This window comes from Alligator sinensis, unplaced genomic scaffold (genome assembly GCF_000455745.1).
Source record: "Alligator sinensis unplaced genomic scaffold, ASM45574v1 scaffold160_2, whole genome shotgun sequence".
In the NCBI taxonomy this organism is placed as follows: Eukaryota; Metazoa; Chordata; order Crocodylia; family Alligatoridae; genus Alligator; species Alligator sinensis.
In genome coordinates, this window is record NW_005842717.1 from 46710 (window position 1) to 66872 (window position 20163).

The 20163-nt window shown below is 41.4% G+C and overlaps 1 protein-coding gene across 7 annotated transcripts in view; it reads right to left on the bottom strand.

The window, feature by feature from the left end:
* The window catches only part of ELF2 (E74 like ETS transcription factor 2), a 72388-nt gene that overhangs the window by 15591 nt on the left and 36634 nt on the right, over window positions 1-20163 (bottom strand). For 6 of the 7 annotated variants that reach the window (XR_003096371.1, XR_003096370.1, XM_025216259.1 and 3 more), the window contains 3 exons: window positions 10378-10491; window positions 3545-3718; window positions 1080-1166 (listed from right to left, as the gene is read on the bottom strand). Coding sequence is in view for 5 of the 7 variants with exons in the window: in XM_025216259.1 (XP_025072044.1) it covers window positions 1080-1166; window positions 3545-3718; window positions 10378-10491 (375 nt within the window). In the remaining 2 variants the exon portion in view is untranslated. The remainder of the gene's footprint in view (window positions 1-1079; window positions 1167-3544; window positions 3719-10377; window positions 10492-20163) is intronic. The other variant, XM_006034265.3, reaches the window with a different exon arrangement.

Genomic DNA, 20163 nt, shown 5'->3' on the forward strand with positions numbered 1-20163 from the left:
AATCTAATTATTGTCTTAAATTCGCTCAGTGGGTAAAGCAGTAATGGGGCAGGCAGGAGGGAAGCAGTACAGAGGACAAGCAGCCTGCCCCCTGCCTCCTACCACCACTTGTCTGCCCTGATGCCTGCCCCTCTGCTACTTGCCCTAGCCCCCAATGAAAGCACACCTGGCACCTGCCCACTACTTACCCTCCAGCCCCACTACAACCCAGGGCTCAGCATATGTGCTTGCCCTTTTCCCAGCTCCAGCAGCAGTAATTTGCCCCAGCAGTAACTTGCCCCAGCCTCTGGCCAGTAGCAGCAACTCCAACCTAGGCTCCAGCTAGAGTTTCCTCCACCTCAACAGCAGGTCAGGGTCAAAACAGCTGCACCAGCCATCTGCCCCCCTCCCAAAGCCTTGTACTCAGATCCAAAACAAAGGGATTGCCTCCCCCGCAATGTTAAATGGGGGGTCCTAGTCTTAGATTCAAGTAAATATGGTAATATAGTCAAGCCAGCTACTGAAGCTACTACATAACCAATACAAATTCCTTGATTATATGTGAACCACTGAGGAGCCTGAATTCCACTTAGGAAATGTGCTATTCTGCACACAATAATGCCATCTTCAAGATTACCCAAATACATTTTTATACAGCATACATGAACATACCCAAAATACTTTCACTGGCCAGCAATGGACCTTCTAGTGGCAACTCAATGAAGTCAGTATCTAGCAACAATCCAGCAGACTTTACAACGTGCAGCATAAGGAGAAGTCAATGTACACAAGTGGAGTTTAAATGAAAATGCAAGAGAGAGTTTTACTAACTGAAGCATTTACCATAGACATCTGTATGATAGTGGCGCCAGAATCTCTTATTTTTGCTAGATCTTGCATAAACAAGTAGACTCAGGGTAAAATTCTCACCTACTAAAGGCAATGGAAGTTTGTCCACTGACTTCAGTACAACCAGGATTTCACTCATGGCATTTCACAATATGTACTTTGCGTTAGCATACAAAAGATCTACTGGGACTTAAATTGTCCTAAAAGTATACAAGTGCTTTTACTTTTAAGACTTAATACATGGAAATTACCTTTGCCTTCTCTGGGTTTCTTCTTTATACCCAACTCTGGAGACCCATTGGAAATGGCCGACTGTTGGGTCTTTGGTTTTCGGCCAGCTGCACATAACAATAAAGAAAATAAGACACATACATATACAAAAATATGCAAGTTTATACCTGAGCTTATACCTATGCCTGCAAGAAACTATTCAACTGAATCGCGTTACTACCTTATAATAATTGTGTGGGCTACATGATTATGCAGTAGCCTAATTTAAACGTATTATTGCTAAGATCTCTCTTTTGAAAGTCACAATTTGTTAAACTGTGCATTTCGTAGGTCAATGTTAGTCAGCTGTAGGCAAATTCAACAAAGTTAAAGCAAGCACTAAATATATAAAGTTAAACCTGTATACATTTGCATTCCTTTGTTTACAGATAGTAATTTTATATAAAATTATTAAAATAAAATTATTGCATAATTTTATTGTAGACTAAAACTAAGGTTGCTCAGATACCCAAACTCTGGATTAATATACCCTAATATGTTGGGATGTTTGTGAAGTCAACCAAAATTAGTATCTTTGTTTTATATTGCTTTATCCTTATGTTTTATTTTCTTCAATATTACAGTGATACATTCCATCTTAAACCATTTTTTGGTCTGGAAATTTTTAGAAATGTCTGTCCATGTGTGAATGATGTTGATGTACATCAATGAAAACTGCTATGCTACGCATTACAACAGGAAATAGAATCTGCTGCTATCCTCTGAAAGCAATGCCTGTCAGCAGAACTCCTGTATTTAGAGTTTCATAGTTTTAATAATTACATATTTGCTACATTTATTTTCCATGCATTACTACCTTGCTAAATAGCATTTATTTTGTTAAAGTGTGTCAAGCAGACAAGATGCATCTTCCTGTTTTAATAATGTTTTGTTACATTTTATATAAAATAATTATTTATACATGCATAATTCAACAGTTATAAAAAACGCAGTATGTCAAATATTATAGTTGAGGCTAATTATGGACAACTACTATCCAAGAGAGTCACGTTTAACCACTGCAGACTCTACTGTAGTCTTCTCCAAGACTGTTTTGTGTCTCTTGCTAAGATGTGGTAAACGGCATTCTAGGGATTTGGCAGATACCACAAATATACCTTCCACGGCAGAAACAAAGCACAGTATCCTTAGAGTATTTTTGAGGCCCTATCCTAAAAAATGAAGCTACTGATACCATGGTTCAGACACCTGCTTCAAAAGAAGAAACAGCAAATTCAAAAATAAAGAGGGGACTAGTAAAACAAAACTGAAAAAGTAACGAACAAGAAGGAAGTCCCATTCTCTCCAAGAATACAGATAACATGACAGTTATTCAAATCTTTGACAACTCACCATTCAAGTTATTGGCATCAAAAACTTGGGCAGTGCAGAAGATAACAGTGCCAAGTTACCTTTACTTACATAACCCAAATTTGATAAATATAAATGTTTACAATTATACTACAATTTTGGAGGGTTGTGGATTTATTTTTCACTAGATATTAAAAGTGACAAAACAGCTGGCCAGAATACCATTGGTGTAGCTTCTAAGGAACTCATTGCAGTTTCTGGCTTTCACTGAATAATTATTTCTGCCTCAAGGTTTGGACAACAAGAACAACTGTGTATATTTAGTGAATAAACCATAGTTGTTGATGGCAAAACTGGAAGTTCAGTTACAGAATCTTAAGATTCTGATGGAAGCTGTGAACCTCAGCCCAAGGAGACAGAAGAGAATGTTGTTTCAACCTACAAATGCAGTGTCCAAAGTCCCACCACAAACACCCTCCTGTGAAACACCTGGTGATAATGTGCACACTACAGTTCTTACCCCCAGGCAGTAATTCCAGATGTTCTCAAGAGTTGACATTTCCTCTCATGGTGGCCTAGAATTGTAGCTTTTGAATTATTTGGAATTTAAAATAAGGTATCCATACCTACTCTAGTACCTTAAAACTGGTTTTTTTTTTACATAACTGTAAATGCCTACACCAAAATTCACAAGTTTCAGTTAAAAAAGAAAAATGTATCAAGAAAATCAGGATTCTGTTTACCAAAATGCAACCCTATCCTTTTTTTCAAAATTCCTTGAAATTCAAGTTACAGATGATGCATATTTCAGAGAATTCATTTTTATACATATAAATTTTGTCTGGAATCCTTTTTTTTTTCCCCCAGTCTTGCTGCTCCTCACATTTAATTCAACCCTCTTCTTTATCAGTGAACAATATTCTTTTGCTATGCTTTCCTCCCTTATTTTGTTGTCTCTTCATTCCTTACATGCCTGCATTTCAGAGTTCATTTTGTGGGCACTAGCTTATAAACAGAGAATTAGACATATGCTAAATTATCACCATCTAAACCAGACCCCTTTGCTTACAGTACTATGCACTAGTGATGAAGTTATATTAACACCTACAGCTTTAAAATCAAAGGCTATATTTACCTTTTTTCTTTTTCATTGGCTCATGGATATCAGGGGATGTTGGCACAGGAGATGTGTCCATTGGTTCAGAGTCCTCAGTTGATACTTCCACCACAGTCTCTGTAATCACATCTGGCCTCATAGCAGCATGGATAAACTCTGGGGTTGACATACAAGGAGGGACAAAAACTTCCACTAAAGAAAAGAAATACACCTGGTAAAGTCTTTAACCAATTACCTTACTGTATCTGACATGGATTTATATTAAGAAAATAATCCCAAAGTGTTTAAAATGACCCAGGGAAGAAATTTTGCAACCTTATACAAGCTGACATTTGAGAGTTCAATCCAGCCCCAAAACTTGAGCATTTATATTTATCATATCCCTGCATAAGGGAAATGACCGCTCTTTAAGTCTATCACACGCAGGTAGTTGTGAAATGACCCGTTCCTTTTTCAAAATAGGGAAAAGGCACTGAATTTCTTATGTTATGGTTTAAAGTGCCAGCACTTCCATCCTACAGACCTGCGAAAACAGGAGTTTCATTTCATCACAATTTAAAAGTCTGACCTAAAATGCTACATACCATTTAATCTAACCAAAATGTTATACATGCATGGAGGAGAGTCCTCCTACCCCTACTTCAAAATAATAAAATATGAAGCTGTTTAAAATGCAAAGTATTAAAAACAGTAGTTTATCCAACAAATTATTTTTAACAATGGATTTAAGAATGGCTTAAATTGCTTAAAAAATCCTCATCTGTTACCTTTCAAAAGTGCCTGCTTTCCTCATGTTGGCTTCTACGCTCACTAGTTATCAACATTTACAACATGGCTCATTCCCAGTTGTCTCTACTAGAGCCAGAGCTGTCAGCACAGATGCTGCCAACACTATTTCATAATAAGCTCCTATTTTCAGCTGCTTACAATTTTTGCCAAACTTCTACTTTTCAGGCTGAATTTTGTTAGAAACAAGGCTAAGGAAAGGCATGATATTTTACCCATGTAAAAAAAATCTAGATACTTCTCTTGGAGACAAAGTTTCCATATCTTAAAGTATGGGTAGGGCATTAGCCTTTCAAGTATTTGCCATCCTCAGAAATCTGGCAAGATCTGGCTAAATCAAGAGCCTCTGAATTACTTCAGTTTGCTAATCACGAATAGAAACTTGCTAGAATTCCACAGTCACATTCCCTGAAGATTTTGCTTCCACTTGGCATGCTCTAACCTAGTGCTGAGGAGGACTTCTGCCTTTTCATTTCCAGACACCTACAGGCAGGATGAAACACAGAAACTGAGATCAAGAAGTTTGTTTCCACCATGCTATCACCTCGCCCCGTGCTTAACAGAGCAGGAAAAACAATGGTTCTCTGAACGCAAGAAGTAAGAGTCAGGGCTGGGGGTGAAAGAGCAGATGGGGACAAGATGCCTGGGACAGGGAACTGGGATTGAAACACCTTGACTGGCTGGGAGTGACTGCAAGTGGGGAAAGGGAAACAACGCTAAAATGAGGAGACAGAATGCTGGAGAACGGGGAGTGGCTGGAACTAAAGCACTAGGACTGGGTGAGCAGCCCAGGAAAGGTGATGGAAGCCAAAAGGGATGGGGTAAACACAGGAGAAAGAATGGAGGCTGAGGGAGGAAGGGATCAAGAGGAGACATCAAGCAAGGATCCAGGAATAAGAGGGAACTGAGCTGAGCTGGTAAAATAGAGTGGAGATAAACTGGTTGAGCGGTGATTATATGGAGGGTAGCAACTGACTTTGTGGCCACAGGGGCAGGAGAACAAGGAGTAATAATCTCAAACTGCAACAAAGGAAATTAAGGTTGGATATCTGGAAGAACTTTATTACTATAAGGTTGGTTAAACACTGGAACGAACTACCTAAAGAGCTTGTGGAATCTCCATCCTTGAAGATGTTTTAAGAGCAGGCTACACAAATCTACAATGGTTTAGACAGTGACAATCCTGCCTTGATCAGGGGGCTGGACTAGAACACCTGCTGGGGTCTCCTTCTAGCCCTGCTTTCCTATGATTCTAAGCCAAGGATTGAGGGACGGAAAGGGAAGGGAACTATAAACAGCTACAAAAGAGTGGTACTACAGATGGGAGAAAAGAAGAGTGGGAAAGCCTAGGAAGTAGGGATGGCTGGATAAGGAGAACAAAACTGGAACAAGCAGCACAGGGGCAGGCTGGTGGGAAGTGGGCCAAACTCATTTACCTCTAGAACTTGGAACCGAACCCAAGATTCCTGCACCTTACTAGTCCTCTGACATCAACAAACACTTGAGAAACCCCACTGGCAACGTTTCACATCCCCCTCTAGGACTGGTAATAAAAGGATAATATCCGATTACAGGTTTTAAGATACTCCAATAATTTGAACAGGAGAAGTCATTCAGTGGGGCCCAACCTCTTTTGGCACGTGTGCCACAAAGCAGTCATGCACTGTCTGCAAATGCCACTCTGGTCCCTTTCCTCTGCTGGGTCTGTTGCTCTGCTTTTTACTTCCTGCCTTATCTGTTACTGTGTTGCCCACCCCCCATCCACTCTGTCAAGTGCTACACAAAGAGCTTGCCCGTGCCACTTGTGGCACACATGCTACACACTGGCCGCCCCTGACATCAAAGTTCCCGTGCCTCAGATACCCCACACAGGTGTTAATGATGTTGTGACATGATGGAATTTTTAATTATTTTAAATCTTAGAATAGTATATATAGGACACATCAAGGTGCAGAGTCAAGTTCTCAAATGTCAGAAAATGCCAAAACTAAGACTTCCCTTGATACCATCATACAGACCTCCCATGCACATCCATTATAATAAACAGAATGCATACTATTTTTCAACACAAATCATTGCTTCATTCTGTACACCAGACTAGGTAATACTCCTATAATGAAAAGCTATTTGTAATTTTGTTTTCTTCCCATTATTCAGTTCACAGGCCCAGACCATATTTATTGCATGCAACTAAAATCCTGCTTTGAAGGCAGAATTATTAATTTCTTTGTTGGCTCTTCAATAATCACAGTTACTGTCAGAGTGCCTGAATGTTTATGAATTTCCCAAAATTTTAGTGAGATAATGGGGTGGCATCATGGTCACTTTTCAAATGGGAAACTCAGGCACGACTAAGGTCAAAATTAGCCACTAATTCTGTGTAATCTGATTTCTCACAATAGTTAATATTATACAACACTTCATATGTTCGAAGCCCAGCTCCCATTGCCTATAATTGAAGTTGTGACTGTTCAGCACTTCTGCAAATCAGCCCCTGCAGTTTTAAGTGAAGCAGCCACAGTTGATGACCACCTGCGAAGTGTTTGATTAAGCATCTCCTTAGCATCACAAAGCAATTCTCTGGCAGATGCAGGGACAGGACAGCATTCAACTGCTGTAACCACAAAACTATCTTTTAGTTTCCTCCAATTCTTTACCTCATTCACTGCACACCTTCCAACTTCTGCAACAAACAGAATAGACAAAAGGTTCTTTTACTTCACAGGCAACCTTAATTGTAGCATTTTCTAACATCTGAATTCTTGATTTTGTTATCTAAAATATGCTCTTTTAAAGTAGTTTGCATGTAGTGGTATCATGGTATCAAGGGCCTAAATTTTCTGGGCTCCAAAACCAGTTTCCATTGACATCAACTGGTATGTGGATATTAGCACTTCTGAAAATTGAACCCAAGGCTTTTACAAACACCTTAGTCTCCCATCCATAATAAAGTGTAAAAATCAGATCGGGGTATAGGTTCTAGCCATGTCGGTCTAAGGACATAGGCAGACAAGGTTCTTCAGATAAATCTGCTATCTGTTATTGGACCAACTAAATCAGATCAGAATTCTTTTTCAGAAACAAAATGCATTTTAATGAGGCAAATAAGAGCTCAGTTTATGTCCTAAATTAACCAAAGGATTGTTTAGATATCCATAGATGTTTGAGTTGGAAGGGACCTTAGCAGATCCAAGTCCGATCTGATTGGAATAATAATTTGATTGTTAATAGTTTAATTTCACAGCTTGCATGGGTTAGAGTTCACACTTTCATTATCTGAATATAATTTGAGTGGTGTTATGCTGTGGGACAAGGTTATTTCAATAGCAACTTCAAGGTGAAGAAAAGTATATGCCAACTCCTAATGAAATCATTCTTACTTTTTAAAATCGAGACATCTCCACATACCATTCTGCAATACATTGTAACTGGATGTTTCAGGGGTAGGCAATGTTTTTTGGCCAGAGTGCCAAAAAAACCATAATGTCTACCTTGTAAGGTGCCAGAGTGCCGGCATGCCACAAAAACAAAACTGTTTTTCTTGTTAAGCATGTTGCGATGAGAGCGGAGAGAGGAGCAGGGAAGTCAGGGCAGGCAGGCTGGCTTGGCCAGGCCCTTGGGAAGGCTGCAACTGGAGAAGAGCTGGTGTCAGGAAGAGAGCGGGGGCTGCCCCAGGGCTTCACAGATTCGAGTCACAGCAGGGGGCTCAGCAGTGCCAGAGGTGGGGACCAGCCAGCCCGTGCAGCTCTGTGGGGATGGGGCACAGCCACCCTGTCCACGAAAGGATGCTGCCTGGCTGGGGCAGGACACCAGGCTCAGGGAACTCCCTGCTCCGTCTCTGTGCCAGCCAGGTACATTACAAGTAGGAGCTGCAGCTGTAGGCTGTTCCCTGGGCTCTGGGAACAGCCACTGCAGCCGGTGCTCAGGTCCGAGCCAGCTGGGAGCCTGCAGCGGCTCTGTGCAGTGCCTGCCGCAGCCCTGGCCCCTTGAGGTAAACTGCAGGTGGGCAAGGCCGGGACCCGGGCAGGCTAAGGCAGCCACGGTGGCTGTTCCCAGGCTCCAGGGGGCTCCCACGGCCAGGCCCCTGCACCAGGGACAGCTCTGCCCTGCCTGCACTGTGCCCAGCATGCAGGGAAGCTGCCCCACACCAAGCCTAGCATCCTGCCCCAGCCAGGCAGCATCTCCATGTGCACAGGGTTGCTGCAGCCCATCCCCGAGGAGCTGCGCGGGCCACGCCAGGCCCCACCATGGGTGCTGCTGGGCACCCCCGCCTGCCCACCCACCACACCTCGAGCCCGCAGAGCCCCAAGGCAGCCCCTACTTCCCTCCTAGCCCCTGCCTTCCTAAGGGCCCTACCAGGCTCGCTTGCCCACGGTGCCTCCCCCCACGCCACCCAGACCCTGTCCCAACTGCCCAGCCCCAGCACTCAGCACCTCAGTGCTGCCCCAGGTGGGACAGGGTGTCTGCCTGCCTGGGCAGTTCCCTCCAGGGGCCAGCCCGGCTGGAGGGGGGAGGCCGGGGGCACCGGGCGGGGACAGACAGCATCCATGCCTGCATTCTTCTGGCTCCGCCCCAGGGCCTGCCGTGGCGCTGGGACTTGTGGCTGCACAGTCTGGAGCAGCAACTTAAAAAAAAAAAAAAAAACCCAAACACCCACAACAATGTGTGTGCCTCCCAGCGCACCAGGAAAAATGTCTCCGCGTGTCACTAATGGCACGAGTGCCGGGGGTTGCCGACCCCTGGGATATGTCTTTCTAAAATGGAAAAGCAGATCAAAAGGTTTTTTTCTTGGCTTTAACCTAACTATACATTTTAAATTGCTAGATCAGCACCAGTTAAAAATCTATGAGAATGACTTGACTATTCCATGGGCACTCAACCCACAGGCCTGCACAGCCACATCAATCCGGCCTACGAGGCTCCCCACAGGTCTGGAAATTTGGCAGCAGGCAAAGGGTGGCAGCAATTTCTGCTCCCCTGCTGCCAGATTTCCACTCGCAGGGAGCCCCATGGGCTGGGTACAGAGCCTGATCCTGGCATGCTGGGTCAGACAGGGGAAGAGGCAGCAGGGCCTGATCCCAGAGCGCTGTGTCGGGCAATGTGGTGCAGGACCCAATCATAGGTTGCTGGGCCGGACAAAGACAACATGGCATGCTGGGTCAGGTGGAGGCTATGAGGCCCGATCCTGGAACACTGGGTAGGGTGGAGCTGGCATGGGATCAGGTGGGGCATAGGCCCGATCCAGGTGTGCAGGGATGGAGGAGGCAGCGAAGGGATGGACACAGTGCAGTACAGGGCCTGATCCTGGCACCCAGGGCCCAATCGTTCTTGCAGACCAGCCCTTTGCTATTCATCCAGCCCAGGGGGCCTAAAGAAAGAGCACTATTGGACTACTCAAATAACTGTCAATACAGACCAGTACGTGAAACTAAGCTGGAAGCCAAGCTCACTAGCACAAGTTTCATTTTTGGTCTCAACCAAGTTTTATTTATGAATTTAGCCAGTAAGGACATAGTCTTTATTAAAAAAGGGGGAAAATATTATGTATCTAATCGCATGCAACCAAAATGACAAACCATTTTTAGAAAATAATGGGGGTACTGAACAGAACACCACCAACAAAAAAGCACTACTCGCAGCAGCTTGAGATGGACCTTAATGCTTTTGCTCCTCAATTTACTTGAAATGAGAAGCTTTATAAACATTCCATCTGAAGGAAAAACTCATACTAATTAAACTTTTCAGCTTTAATCATAATGCAACTTATTAAAAATAATGACCATTCCTATTGCTTGCTGGGAAACAAGTATTGAGTAGAGACCTCCCACCAATTAAATGAACTAATATTGTAAGACTGTGCTTCAGGAAAATGAAGTGTTTTGGAAAAAATCCCCTTCCAGGATGAAAAGTACAAGTAAAGCTTCACACAAATGTAGGATCCTAACAAAAAACAACAACAAAACCTTTTGTGTTAAACAAACTTCTTTTACAGGTACAGGTGTTTTTTTCTAAAACAGTGGAGACAGAAACTTTGCTTATTCAGTAAGGACTTGTAATTCACATACCAGGACTCTTAGCATCTCTCAAGCAGGTAGGAGACTCCATATGAAGCAAGGCCTCTGCAGCTTCAATTGTCTTATCTGTGCAATGCACATTGCTTCCATGTACAGATGCTTCCACTACAAAAAGATATTACAAATTAAAATTAATATCAGAATAATTGTAAGTTAAAACTATTGCTGCACAACAGCCTTATAAATCCAGTATGCTGGGCTGTCTTACAAGTTGAAACCAAATGAAGTTTTTACACCAGTGGCCCCCACCTCAAAATAATAAAATGGTAGGCAAGTGACAGCTAGAAACTAATGCCCTTACTTAAACAGATCTGGGTTAGTTAGTGAGCATGCAGTTCCTGGTGGATGCCCAAGGGATTCCAAAAACAAACCCATGAGGTTTGACTTCCACCTCAATTTTAAGAAAAAACAGACTAGACTTTAATGAGGATGGTTATAAATTAATACAGAAGTCAAGGAAAGTAGTCACATTGCCAAGCTTTAGCCCATTAAAGTCCTATAAAGTCACCTAGTAATGTCTGCGGTAGAACAAGTAAACACGTAATTTAGTTTGCATAATAAATGTATTTGGTTCCACTTCCGGATACTAAAGGCAATTCACAGTTGAGTTTAGTGTTTTTTTTCCCACTTGGCTTTACCCTCTCTCTTTTTTTTTTTTTAAGCGACAGAAATGTGGCTTTACACTCTCTCTTTTTTTTTTTTTAAGCGACAGAAAGGAAACAACAAGAGTTCTCACAAAAAGCAAGTTATTAAATAAAAAGATTAACTTTAGGGAGTAGTGTACATTAGAAATTTTAACCCAACAATGAACACATTAGTTAATATCAATGCTGCATCAGCAGCATTTTTTTAACGCAAGCTGAATTCTGATTTAAATACCATTATATTAAAGACCAAATTCTCTGTTCCTCTCCCTAGAGCAAAGTTTTTAACACTAGCAGCTCTAGAAACACCTGTTGCCCATCATCCACACACTCACCAAGGTACCCTGTGACTCTGCAGTTACTCTTGCCATTTATGGAAATCTGCTCAAAGCTGAACTGTTCCAGCAAGGCAGCCAACATCTGAGTAAATCTATCTTTAGAATAAGCAGGGTCACCTATCTCCAGTGTCAGTGAACTAAAGAAGAAATAAGTCTGTGCTAAAATTTAAGACACCTATCCTTTTCTAGGAAACAATTTGATATGCCTTAACTAAAAAGTAGGAGAGAAAAACAAAACTATGTAGTGTTACTTCTGGCAGAAGAAACTGTTCAGACACACCCCAACATATTTATATTTACATGACACTCAGAAAAAAGCCCCACATAGTTTTTGCCATTAACTAGAAGCCAGGCTAAGATTAAAACATTTACCAGATGCATACTACCCAGAAGCTGATAGAAAAAGGGCAGAGAGGCATGTACCAGCAAGGTCCTGGTTCAATGCCATACCTCTGTGAAAAAAACTGCTCCCTACCAGCTGGCTACTAGGATTTCTACCCCTGGCATGCTATTTAGCAGTTGTATCTTTGGAATAATAGGTGCCTGACAAATCTGACATTTCATCCTGACCCTATAGTGGCCAGAAAAAACAAAGGGCCTCCCCCTGGGCATGGCAACTGTTCTGAGCAGGAAGAATCTCTATTACTTTTCCATTTTCCTGAACTCAAGCAGTTGCAAGGGATGGACATAAGAATTCCCTAATACTTTCCCAGCTGCAATTTTTGGATCCCACTACCTCCACTTCTGCTGCAGATACAGTCACTCAAGCAGCAGCAGCAGCAGAATCAAAGTGCTGTGATCCTGACACTTCTGGTGCCCAGAATCCTGAAGAGCTGCAATGAACCTGACCAGTCTTGCACTGGCCCTATCTACCTGAGCATGTTCTGTTTACATAAAAGCTTCAATTATCTGGAGATTGATGGCTCTCACTCCCTTCACTCTACAGGCAGAACGTTCCACTCATCTATGGGGAGTGGAAATGCTGTTGTCAGTATTTATACAATATCAATTCTATACCAAATCTTGAAAACAGAAGTTCCAAGTTACTGTGAATACAATAAAACATAAAAAACCCACAATTTTCAAACATCTCAAAATCATTCTGGCATTTTTCCCCAATAGACAACTATGAACTAGACCCAGTATATTAAACACCAAATGAGTACCACATCAGCCAGAGCTACTCCATGAATCAAGGGAGCTACATGCCTCTTTGACTTAGTTGGTCATTCTGCTAGTTTAAAAAAATGACAGACTTTTTATAAACTCTTTCCTAGCTCCAGCCAGGCACTCCATGTGTAAAATTTCTAAAAGCATCTAATTTATGTTTCTAACACCCATTGAAATATCACTCCACATGGATGGAGTTTCTGTTTGTTTGTTTTTGCTTGTTTGTTTTTGGTTTTTATCTTTGTTTGATAATGAAAAGTTGCACATTTTCCACCCAAGTTAGTTCATTTATGGTGGAGTAATATGATTGAAAAGCCCATTTAAATATTCCTTAAGATAAAAGCCACTATAGAAGCTAACAATCACCTCTCCTAGAATTCAACAGAGCTACTTCATGGTTTCTAGAGCTTTAACAAGACTAGCATTAAAAGGGCTTTTCAATCATGCTAAGGTAACTCAAGTGAAACAATTGGATAGGGGGAAAAACCCACAGCAAAACCATAGCCTATATGGGTAAGTACATATTTTCATCAGTTAATACCCAACAGAAAACGTGCCCAATCTCCTCTAGAAAGCACAGCACAAGACTCAGAACCAGAAGGAAGAAAAGTAAAATGATATAAAATCACTTTTGTACCCTCCAAAGTAGAGGCTGCTCCAGGTGTTTGGAATAATTCTCTTGAGAGACTCTCTTAATAAGCAACACAGCTCCATCTCTGCAGTGTTGTATGTTGGGGCCTTGCCTATTTTATTTATCTATACATTTTTGGCAGCTACAGCAATCCCTCGATTCGAGGATGCTCTCTACCATGGTTCATTGATGGGTATGATCTCCTCACCTCTCTCACACCCAAAACCTAGTTCTAACCCAATGCTTAACACTCTCCTCCCCATCAGGCTTGTAAGTGGTTCTCAGAAAGTCGCCTTAGAAATTTCTTCCAAATTTCTGAAAAGCAAAGATATTTTGGTAATATCTTTTACTGAATTAAATAGTTGGAAGATATGTTAAACAAAACTCAAACTTTCAACACTCAAAGCCCACTACTTCTGGATATCCTGCATCAGAGGAATCCTTCCTGGGTAGAACTAGATCCTTTAAAGACTGCACCTGCAGCAACAAAAAACAAAACAAAAAAAAATCAACCTTTTTTTCCCCCAAATAAAATACACCCTGTGGTACAACACAAACTTGAACAAATTAAAAAGAAAGTAAAGGAGAAATATTTACAGCTACATCAGAGTTACCTATATGAGAAATATTTAGAATAAGGTATCAATAAAATAATGGTGAACTGGATAGAAAGCATCATTGATCAGGGCCAGTGACCACAGCTTTGACTTTTCAGAATTCACAGAAAAAAGACCAACTCCAAACTGAAAGCATGAGAACACAGGTGGGCTAGTTTTGACAAATTTCACTTGGATCTCTTCCACATTCTGAAAAGTCTTCAATCCTCAGAATATGGTCAATGGCATGACAGAAGCAGAACCTGATGAAGCGTCATAACAAAAAAGAGATTTCCTGGAGATTCTGGCCAAGTTTTCCTACCAGGAGAACAAGCCTGAGAGAATTCTCCCAGATTATCTGAATGTGTATACACAGCCCCAGTTGGAGAGTGGGGAGGATCTTCTGCCAGACCTTCTCAAAACAGCAGACAGAATAAGTAAAGCAGGTAGCAGCTCTTGAAGATAACAGTATAAGGAAGGGCAGTCCATTATCTAACACTCCTTCTTGCCATCATCTTTACATCACCACATAAAGGTGGTAAGAAAAAGAAAGATCATGGATGTTCCAACTAAATCCAAGATTAGTCATAAAAAGCTACACTGTGAAGTGAAATTTAAGGTGCTGCACAACAGCCTTTCAACACCAATGAAAACAGGCTGTCCTTACATTTAATATACTGACAACCTCAACCTTTAATGTTACAACATATAACTATGCTGTGGTAAGAAAATAACTTTATTTTCTAATTAAGAAAATAAAACTTCACATTTTAAAAATGTCCCAATACAATCTGGCTCAAGGCATAGAAATATTACTCTGAACTACATTCATTTGAAAAACTCAAAACACAAAGAAAGGAACTGTACCACCTAATCAGTTCAGTACACAGACCTAACTCTGACGTCTAAAAAAAGTCACCCAAGATGAATCTCTACTTACTTAAGTTAAATGGTTTACTCAGAGACAAGTTTTGCAGGACTTGGTCAGAGAAGACCACAAGAACTGAGACCCCTAAAGATCTGGAACAATTAAGAACTGATATGCCATTCTTCAAGCCAAACTTTACCTTACCAGGTATATAAAACAACTTGATTGCACTGATATGTTTTAGATGGGTTATAATATACTGGTATCTTCAAAAACATTTTGGTTAAAAAAACCTTTATAAAGTTATGAAGGACCAACCAAAGCAAACACTGCAAGCAACACTGTCAAATCGGTAATTATTAGTTGGATTTGCTATGGTCATTCCTGGGAACCAAGGAAGCCACCAGAAAAAAAGAAATAAGAAGTTTTAATTATTAAAAATCAATCCACACTTTTATTTACTACTAATCAAACGTCTTTATGTTTCATGTCCATCTTTCTAAAAAAAAAAAAACATTTAGACTAGATTATTCAAGGCTTTCACCAGCTGCTACAAAATACCAAACTTGGTAATTAAGCCTGACAGGACTATACTTCAGCATTACAGAAGAGAATGCTGGCAACAAATCCAGTTTGTTACAATGTTCTGAGTTTTAAAATAAAATACAGTAACAAAATGAATTAAGGGGGAAGCTAGAATTAAAACCTGCTACTTTTTATACACTATGCAGCAAATCCCAGCCTTAACAATTAGGATTATCAACATTACAAGGTCAACACTTAATTGCAACACTCGATTTTCAACAGCTTATCCTTTAAGACAATCAGGCAACTAGAACAAGACTCTAGTGAAAAATTAACAATTCCAGCACAAAAGCTAGTCAAATAGGTGAAAAGTAAATGGCTTCTAACAAATCTAATTAAAACCTACTGAATTTCATATGCACATTTTAATTCTACCACAATATTTCAAAGAGCAGAGAAAACAGTAAATGTTAGACAAGATCAGTATTTAATTCATAATTTAATTAATTGCTAAGCTATCACTACATGCATCCACACACTACCCAAAAACACTTTCCGAACAGACTGAACCACTCACCAAAAGGACCTGTCAGTGTACTGGGTGGTTCTTAAAAGCAATTTGTTCAAGGAATCAACCAATCAAATATTCTGCAGTAAATCCAATTTAGTTACTGAAAGATTTGCATAAGACTGTTTAAGAATGATAATTACACACCTATTGAAAAAAACAGTAGAGGTAAAAATAAATATTTCCATATCCTTGTTTCTTTATTTGTTAACGTATTAATATGTCAATTTTAAGTGAAATAATGCTCTGTTGCAACAACAAAAAGAGAGGTGCTCTTAGTTAAAACTCCTTTACTTCAAGAACAGCTTTTACCAACAACAGTCAAGAAAACTTGAACCTTTGCCACTTTTTCCCAGTTACAATACTTGTACTAGGAAATATGCATCAGAATCCACTCTACAGAGAAAAACCAAAACACTGGAGAATGCAAATCTGAGGTTAGGGGATTGCTCTCTTAAATCCACTTCCTACTCTGTAATTAAGTAGACAGATACGGTGTCTTCCAAGTGGCCACAGTTGGAGTGCAAGGACAACCATTTCCACCACTGCAAAGTAAGTATCAAGTGAGGTCCCTTCCAGGCCCTAGCAACTATGAAATAGTTAAAAGGTCAGAAAGAGCGGAACTGATGTTATGCCCACCAACCAGTTCCAATGCTTGCAAACTGCTACATTTTGTCTACACTTTAGAATTAAGCCAATTAAAACTTCTAAAACATTATAAAACATTTTATGTCTGTCAACAAAAAGTGGTCCAAAAATACTTTTCAGCAGATTTACTGAAGTCAATCAAAGCCAGCAGTGCCTTCCCTTGGTTTGTAAAACTCCTCTGAATATACTTATTCTGAGAACCAAGCAAAGAATTTTAAGATAGGGACCTGAAAGGCATTGCAACCTGAATGGTTTAGGGCAGTGCTTGTAGGCTACCAGAGCAAAATAAACCAATTCAGTTTGGAAGCATGAACACAATAACTACCCGTCTTCAAAAGTATACAACCACAAACACTTCAACTCTCTAGTGAAGAGATACTTTGACGGTCTTAGCCAAATCATCCTGTTCGCCTAATGAATCACCTGGCTACCTACGTTAAGCATGTAGGATTTAACCTTTACATCAGTGGTTCCCAATCTGTGGTACACGTACCACGAGTTGTACGCAGACAACCTGTCAGCGGTACGTGTTAACAGATTTATTATAATTACTTTATATAACAAAAATTTGCTGGTGGTACTTAAGACTGACCTGAAAAATTTGCTGATGGCACTTAAGGTTGTATCATTTTAAACTGGTGATGCACAATCTGTCAGAGTTTGGGAACTGCTACTTTAGATAACATTTTTCGAAAGGATCTACTATGATCATTAACAGCTTCAGTATTAAAAAGAGAAATTAAAACCCTATAAATTCAAAATACACTACTATGTTGGTGCTCAATCTCCGGACCGTGGGCCAGATGCTGGATGTGGCCCACAGACCAGCCCCACATCACTCATCTGATCTGCGGGACCAGAAGACTGAGAACCACTGTACTACAACAGATTATACAACCTCACCCCCACTCTTCTCTGTATTCTCTTGATAGGTTTAAATTGATTTACGCTTCAATTGTTTTTAGTTTCAAACTTTTTCCCCCAGCACTGGAAATTGTAGCAATCAACCAAACAAACAGATCTAAAATAAATCTTGGTGTTTTTAGATAGAAACTTCTATTTTGCAGGGCCTGTATTCTATTGGCGAAAGCAAGCTTTTTTTTTTTTTCCTCATTGCTCCTACTTGGCGATACTTGTCTATTAATCCAAACATATATTACTTTATTTTTAAAATATGAACTTTAACACATTAATATGTTAATTAACTCAATTAAAACAGCTCAGCAGTGTGAAGCATTTTTTCCTGTGTGTATAGTACAGCATATCTACTTTCTCTAGGATAGTAATATTTTCAGTATGCTGATAGATAACAGGGCACTTGCACAGAGCACATGTTCTCATTCTAGTCATCTCCCAAAGTACACTATAAACAACTTTCTACTATTAAATAGCATTCAAAGAGAAATTCAAGCATCAGACTGAACTTGTTAAAGCCTGATTTAGCCACTATATCTAATCCACTTCAACTGACAAACTCTAAAGACTATATTTCTACTTAGGACTTCCATCTTCCAAGTCATTGCCTTCACTGCTAAATACAGAGTCTCTATCAGTAAGGAGTATCCATAAATTGTAAGAGAACAATGAAAATAAGATTGTTTCATTATAATGAAAGTGATGTCAAAACTGAGCAATTTTTTAGTATATCCCAATTTTAATGACTAGTTAATTTATCAAATGCCTATAAACATGAATTAAACATTGGTTTTGAGTGGTATAACCTTCCTAATCCAGAAATACTTTCCAGAAGTGAATGCAACACTTTTAACATCAAATGTTAGGTCAACAGTTAAACATTTTTAATGAAGACAAGAAAACATTGATCTATGTGGCAGCGTATCTGGTTTATGTATTTAACAGCATCCCAGACAAGCTTGAAGTCCCAGTATTCTAACAAAAATCCTATCTCTAGAGTTTTACATAAAAGGGCAGGGGCTGGTTATGGATAGGCAACTAAGTATGAAAGTTTTATGCAGATTTCTAGGCATGTGCAGGTGTACCAAAAATCACATACAAGAGTGATTCTCGACCTTCTCCCGTACCCAGACACTGCTTCTTCCTCTTTATCCTTCCTATTCCCTTGCCCAAAACCCTACACTGGATGGGCAGACGATGCAGCCACATCACACCTGGTGGTGATCCTGCCTCCAAATTGAACACATTATTTTGCTACATGATAATACCATTTCATTAACCACACTTTCAGCATATGACCACACAACCCATAGTCTTTTTAGTCTTTTCCCAACCTAAAGGTCCATATAAAAGCCACCATTCTTCCAGCGAGCAACTCAATGACACTTCCCTGCTAAGTTCTTTCACTGGCTGGAGGTATCATCCTGGAGCTACATAAAGTGGCTTCCAAAAGGTCTGAAGGGCCTGCTCCTAGTCCCTTGTCATTTAGAACAGGTCCTTTTCAAATGGTGTGCCACGAGGATTGTGGAATGAGAAGAAAGTTCTCCAGCTGCCTAGCACTAACAAATAAGTCATATTGATGAGATATTCACAGAAGACTTGCATGCATGTTGGCTGCGGGGGAGGGAGAGAGAACCAGTGAGCAAAAGGAAATTTATCTCCTGCGCATGTGTTGGCTGTAAGGTATGCACAGTTCACGAGCCTCTGAACAGCAGAATTTTGCTGAGGTGATGCGTTACAATGAGCTCATAAGCATGGGGATGAGGAATGCCTTAACAGGTGTGCTGCAGAAAATGTTTATTAATGTAAGTGTGCCTTGGCCTGGAAAAGGTTGGGAAACACTGATTTAGAGGGCACCAAGAACTGTTCCTCCTATAGGAATTGAGGTAAACTAAGAGCAGCAATTCAGCCTTACGGGATCTGGACTGAAAGTAGATTTGAACCTTTGTGCCACTGGTGCCCACAGCCTTGCAGGAAGCAGGACACAGACCACCATGCTAAAGGGATTGTGCTCCATGGCATGAGGTCTGGGGTTTGAAATGGATTTGGGCTTCTTGGACTCCAACACATGCATGGAGCCTGCTTTGACATGCTGGCAATCCAGCATGCCGGTGCAGACTTCATTAATCGAGTCTGCTGGAGCACAAAAATTGACATGCTGATACATGTGACACACAAGCACTTCTAATGAGCACAGCTTGCTAATTAAAACACTGGGCACTGCCCCACAGCACATGTAAAAATGCCCCATAAGCTCTCCATGGCTGCTGGCAGTTATGAGGTCACTTTGGGTAAAGATGCTGCTGCCCAAGACAAAACCCCAGCTGGTTTAATTAAAAGACCTCGAAGCTCGGGATTAGGGGTGGGGAAGCAGCACTGTTTTTCCCCATGTTTTGCACCGGCTTGCATCTACGGAAAGCTGCTCCGCTCCCAGGGTCCCGACACGCTGACATGGGGCGGCACACCCTCCCTCTCGCAGGGCTCGAAACGTCGCAGCGCAAGGAGCGGCTCCCAGCAGCACGTGCGAGCTGAGCCTGCGCGCTCAGAGACTGGGAGCGGCCCGACCCCGCTGCGCCCTAGGGCCCCGAAGACTTCACCCCCGCGCGGCCCATGCGCGGGCTCGGCCCGCACGCGCGCCCCCACTTCCGTGTTTACAATCCTCTTCCCTCCAATTCCGTGCGCTCATTGTCAGCGCCCCGCGGAGCTGCCACTCAGGCGCGCGCCCCGCGCCCATTGGCCCAGGCCAGTCCGCGCCCCGCCCCCTCAACCCCCGCCTTCAGATTCCGAGCGTTGCAGGCAGCTGATTGGCCGGCGCGGCCCGTCGCTGCCCTAGCGCTCGGGCCCCGAGGCACCTCGGCGCTTCCGCTACGGGTC